Here is a 6,242-nt window from a genome sequence, read left to right as displayed (position 1 = left end):
AAAAAAATATTGTATGGAATGACCCATATGTATGTTATCGCATAACTTTGAACCACATTAAGCGATTTCTATAAATCTTGTTTTAAAGGTAGTACCTCAGAGGTGGTCCGGTACTAATTCAGTTTAGATGCGATCATTTGATAATGAAGAAATTACGGGAATCTCAAATTTTAACATAAGGATGGAAGTCGGTTTTGTTCTTGCTCAAAAATTACTTGTATTAACCCACATGCAATAAGAACCCACATTGGATTTATAATGCGTGGTCATATTTATTGTAATTTTGTTTTTATTTTTTATTGTTAAAAAAAGTACAATAAATACAAATTTGACGTTTTTTGGCCGAAATAACGATTTTTTTTGGGTTATTTGACGAAAGCCTTCGGCAACGATGCTAACGACTTCTGCAGACTGCATCACACTCGGTGAAGATGTCTCGCTGGTAGAGTCGCAGAATCGGCAAAGGTCATGGTCATTGATGAGCCAAAAAAATAAGGTTAAATAAACTTTGGAATCTCCTTTGGCTATACCCTCCCAGTAAATTCTTTGCCTGACGCGTTCCTGACGAACTATGCCAGTTTACATCTTTCATAGTGTTCCTCTCCCTCCTCAGCTATTCCTTTAAAGTGCTTGGACCCGCTCCTAGGATTAGTTCGGGGCCAACTGGAGTGATGGCTGCCCTTCTCTCATGATTGTCTCCGCACATACATAAATGATGGCGTAAACTTCTGCTTGAGAGATGCTCGGTTATTTTCCCAGAGATCCGACGATTCCAGCCCCTATTTCTTCTGGCGAATTCGAGCCATCTGTGTACCAGTGCGGTTCTGCATAGACTACCGGAAACTAAACGATGTGACGAAAAAGGACAGCTATCCTCTTCCCAGGATCGATGACACTCTGGACTCGTTGACTGGAACAAAGTGGTTCTCAACACTCGATCTTAATAGCGGTTATTGGCAAGTGGAGGTAAGTGACGAGGACAAGGAGAAGACAGCTTTCAGCGTTGGAGATGGTCTTTGGCAATTCACGGTGATGGCCTTTGGATTATGCAACGCTCCTGCCACTTTTGAAAGACTTATGGACCATGTGCTTAAGGGATTGCATTGGAAAACATGTTTGGTGTATCTAGACGACATTATCGTATTGGGTAAAAGTTTTGAGGAACACCTGAACAATTTGGAAGAAGTTTTCCAGAGGATAGCTGGCGCTGGTCTGAAGCTAAGTCATGAAAAGTGCTCACTGTTCAAGAAGGAGGTGAACTACTTTCGACACAAGGTGACAACGGAGGGCGTCTGTACTGCGAAGGAAAATATAGAAGCAGTAAAGGATTGGCCAAGACCTAGGAACCTGCACGAACTACTAAGTTTCCTTGGGCTATGCACCTACTACCGCCGATTTGTTCCGAATTTCGCTAGCGTTGCTAATAGCCTTCATGAGCTCACTAGGAAGAATAGAGCCTTCGAGAGGAGCAAAGAACAGGAGGAGGCTTTCCAAGCTCTGAAGCAACGGCTATGTACTGCACCTATGCTAGCGTATCCCGTTCAAGGTGCAACGTTTAGTTTGGATACGGATGCTAGTGGTTATGCCATAGGAGGCGTACTCTCGCAGGTAATTGATGGGCAGGAGAAGGTAGTTGCCTACTATAGCCGGTCGATTGGAAAACCAGAGAGGAACTACTGCGTAACTCGGAGAGAACTATTAGCGTTGGTGGAGAGCGTCAAACATTTCCACAAGTACCTCTATGGGCCCATAATGGCCTGTTTTTGCTTAAGGCCTGTATGCAGCTCTCAAGAAAAGCAAAAACTCCATATAAAATGACGTACAAGAAATGGCTAAGAAATTTCCTTAAGGCAGTACGCAGTTCTTAAGAAATTTACTACGCTTTCTACTACGGTTTTCTAAAGTTTTTTTTGTGAAAAAAGAGCACAAGGCAACCCAGGTTTGCAACAGAAACATATGCCCGTTCCATTATTTTTTGAGGAAAGCAACAGGCTGTGAGGTATCAAAAATGTCAAAATTCCTTGGACACAAACGCGAAATAATGGCAATTTTTTCTTGACCGTTTTCTTGAGAGCTGCATACAGGGCTTAAATGCTACTCTAAATGTACATTTATCCATACAAAAATCGTCACCTAAATGCAACTCCATTTTTGCATTAAGAATCTAAATGCTAAAAACAACCCTGTGATCTTCCAAAATTTCCACGATTCGAACATAGTTTAATGATAAAAAGTGGCAACATTGCTTTTTCGCGTATACAGTGGCTAGCTGCGTTTCAGTGATCGCCGATCGAGATTTCATTTATTATTTTATAGTATTTGGATAAAGAAAAATTACGCAAACTCAACATCGATGTGATGCTGATAGAAATCTGGATCAATTTTTGATCAACTCTGTTTGTTTGTTTTGTTTCCTAATTAAGTGAGGAAATTTTAATTGACAGCAGCGACAAATGAATACATACACAAACAAATTTTTGGTTATGGTTAAAACAATTCAAGTTTTTGTATTGAATTTTTGGGTTAAAATTTATTTTTTCCTTTTCAGTAAGGTTTTTGCACATTATCTTCTGCGTGAGAATTGTTCGTAATAGATACGGATCTGAATAAGCGACTGGAACACGGCTGTGTGTTAAAAGCATACGATTTCGAACTCGCGTAAATGTACATTTGCTAAATGCGATAGCATGAACGCTTTTCGAAAACTTATGTTCGAAAGTGCTAAATATTGCATTTTAAATGCAGCAAAAACGCTGCATTACTCTGCATATGTCTAAATGTATGCAACCATTTGCAATAGCACAGGGCACTTCTAATGAAATTAAAAATTTACTGCTGCAATACACATGCTTAAGGTCTGATTATGCATACTTCGCATAACTTCGCACAACCATTTGTACCAGTGCAATAAAAATGTAACTTAAGAAAATATGAAGCAAAATCTAAACTAAACAGATCGCTAAGTTTTGAAAAATTCCACTAATTTCTGGGTAATGGAGTACATAAAAAATACATACAAAGAACATACGAAATTACAATTTGCAGGTTATGGGAAGTTGTGCGAAGTTATGCGAAGCATGCATAATCAGACCATTAGCCCTTCGAAACTTTCTGCTGGGCTATGCGTTACAGCTTCGCAAATTTGATTACATGTCTAAATAACACAGGTCAACTCACCACACACAAACTCCTTTGAACTTCGGACAAAAACCTGTGAAACTGTCAAACTACAATTTTACTCTCTCAACTGAGAGTAAAATGATAACAGATGCCGAAGTGCACGGGAACGCAAAAAGCACTATTTCCTGTAAAAACGTCAGACGGCTAGTTTACATGTCATTGGTACTACACTGATTTGGCTGAAATATCACTAAATAATTATTAAAATCTATACATATTCAAATATTTCGTTGTTTACTTCCAGTTTTTAACAGATATAAGGTTCTTTGCTTTTACCGCTTTCTGTTTTTGTTTGCACATGTAAATCAGCTGATCGTTTGACACTTTTCATGAACTTACAGGAAAAACAACTCCGGACTAAATCCTGTAACTTCTGACTAGGAACAGTTGCTCAGTTACTCCCTCAAATGTGTTCCCACTTACAGGTTTTATGTCAATAGGAACGACTCCCTGTAAGTTCTGACTAAATCCTGTAAACCGGACTGCTATTGGAGCAGACTATTTAATAGAAATGACAGAAATTGTAAAAGAGCAAATGAGATAAAACAAGTGATCTCAGCTGTAGGCATTTTTCGGCAATCAGCTGACAGTGTGTTTACTTAAGAATCTGTTACGATGATTCTTATTTTTGAATGACGTTTACTCCTTTATTTATAATCAAAATTCAAAAATTTCCATGGTGTCTGAATAATTCCAATATTGAATAACTGGTTTTATTAAACTTTCTAAATACATTGATACCATTTTTTGCAGTTATTGAAAGAAAATTACTTAGCAAGATAGAAATTTGGATTTTACAACTACTTACAAAACAATTTAATAAATATGTAAAATTTTAATTGAATATGCCACGTTAAATGCGTTTCAACAGATATCTATGAGATATTTTAAGTATCATACATAATTCCCGAACCTTAATAATGGAAAACGGTTTTTAATAAAATTTGTTCTACACTGCGTATAACTCCAATACGTACATACATACATATATTGTATTTGTAGGTTTGTAGCTATGGAATAAAAATGTGACCGGTACTGCAAAACTCATTAATAAATAAGCATACATACAGGAAAGCTACTGTTTTAATTTAGACAAAATACAAGGTGTTTTGAAAAACTGACTCTTGGTTTTTGTGAATTACATATAAGTATATTACCCCTATTGCGAGTGTCGACTAGTAGTAGATAAACCATGAATTAATTAGAACAGATTTGACCGGTTGATGAGTAGCCATTTGCAATAGCATTTGAGAAAATGTGCGTGGCGATTGTGATTTTGAACTTTGCTATTTCTGTTTTGGTTTTTACATCTCTTTATGTGTATTTTGTGCTTTATTTCAGTGATTTTCAAGCGATTTTCAATCATTTTTTGTTCAAATACAAAATTCACAAAAATAATGAATTGGTTAGCACAAACATGCGCTCAAAACTGCTTTAATATTTTGTTTACTTTTACCGAAATTACAAACGTAAGCCAGGAAATTACTATTTTCTTTTGCTTCATCTTGTGTAGTTGGACCACGAAGATATACGACTCTCATTCGATTATCGCTTTTCCATGGTATTGTGAATGTCGACTTCTCGTTCAATAAGTGTCTGCGAAAAGTTTTTAATCCCTCATCCTTCTACAGCTGTTTGTTTGTAGAAGGATGAGCGACTATAAACTATTCTCAATCACTTATTGAATCAGAAAACCGACTTTGAAAATACCACGGATAGTCGATAATCGACTAACAGTCGTTTATCTACACTAGTCGACACTCGCAATAGGTGTATAGGTATATCTTTTTGCATTGAGACAAATGTGGCATTTTACTAATTCTAACCCGCAACTTCGCGCTATTTATTCCGTTTTGTAATTTGTAATCAATAATTATACCTTACTGAATAAGATACGGTATTAAGTTACTCAACTTTCAGAAGTTCTACATCAAAGGTTAAGGTGGCATTGGGTGGAATAACGCCAGGATGTCCTCGACTTCCATATGCATAGTCCGGAGAGCAGATAAGTTTAGCGCGCTGGCCTACAGACAGCTGGGCAACACCTTCGTCCCAACCACGAATTACTTCACCTTTACCAAGTGTGAACTTGAATGGTTTATTACGGTCGCGCGAAGAGTCAAATTTAGTGCCGTCATCCAAAGTACCAGTATAATGTACAGAGACCACCTGTCCAGTTTTGGGGAATGTGCTTCCTATTTTCGTGTTAAAAGCATACATATACACAGCGGAGTGGCAAAAAAGGTTAGAATGAGTCGAATATTTGTAATCAAACCATTTATACTTACCATCCCCGGAAGAAATAGGTACTACTTGCACGCCCATTTTAGTAAATAAGTTTTCTTTTACAGGTTAAAAGCGCAGATATCTACTCGAAAAATTTACTCTCAATTCTCGTCTAACAGCGGCGGTGAAAAAATGAGAATGCAGAAAATTCTTGTAGAGAAATTACGGAAACCACCAACATGGCGTATAAGCACGACATTACCATATGGAAAAATTTAACAGTACAGGGTGTTACTAATGGCGAATTTTGATTGCTAAAGGTAGAACTTCATATCAAGCTTTACGGGCATTGTCTTCAGCTAACTTAAGAGTTACACGATCAAGAAGGGTGGGCTTAAGTAGTCGGCCGCACCTTGTGTTTAAAGAAAACCAGGTGGAATCAACAATTGAAACTTAGTCAGGATGTTAAGGGAGGTATCCTCTAAAACATGTATAACTAAAAAAATATAAACAATATAACTGTATATAAGTTATTTGTTGTTAAAATTTCTTAAGACGTTCCACTTGATTTCCTTATCAAATAGTGCATTTGTCACATACTTTCATATATATAAATGCACATAACACTACCTAATAGTTCACACACTTCTATTTTATTTTATCTTGTATATAAATCACTTTAATCCAACTTTTATTAACTTGTAATTACATTACATTGCACCCATATTTACAATCATGATACAATAACACATGGTTGCAAACTGACACATGAGATGTGTTGCCATACCGTACAAAACAATACAATAGAAAGAACTCTACGTAGTGAAGGTTATAAT

At 36.8% G+C, this 6,242-nt stretch overlaps 1 protein-coding gene across 1 annotated transcript; it reads right to left on the bottom strand.

The window, feature by feature from the left end:
- Positions 1 to 3,859: 3,859 nt before the first annotated feature.
- Positions 3,860 to 5,679, bottom strand: LOC118744891 (12 kDa FK506-binding protein). Its single transcript, XM_036478306.1, has 2 exons — positions 5,469 to 5,679; positions 3,860 to 5,375 (listed from the first exon to the last, which is right to left on the bottom strand). Exons 1-2 carry the CDS (start codon positions 5,503 to 5,505, stop codon positions 5,086 to 5,088), a joined length of 327 nt encoding a protein of 108 aa, XP_036334199.1. The 5' UTR covers positions 5,506 to 5,679; the 3' UTR covers positions 3,860 to 5,085.
- Positions 5,680 to 6,242: the final 563 nt, after the last annotated feature.

The sequence above is a fragment of the Rhagoletis pomonella genome, unplaced genomic scaffold (assembly GCF_013731165.1).
Source record: "Rhagoletis pomonella isolate Grant_MI unplaced genomic scaffold, Rhpom_1.0 Rhpom_scaffold_00008, whole genome shotgun sequence".
Taxonomy (NCBI): Eukaryota; Metazoa; Arthropoda; class Insecta; order Diptera; family Tephritidae; genus Rhagoletis; species Rhagoletis pomonella.
This window is presented reverse-complemented; position numbering and strand designations above follow the sequence as displayed.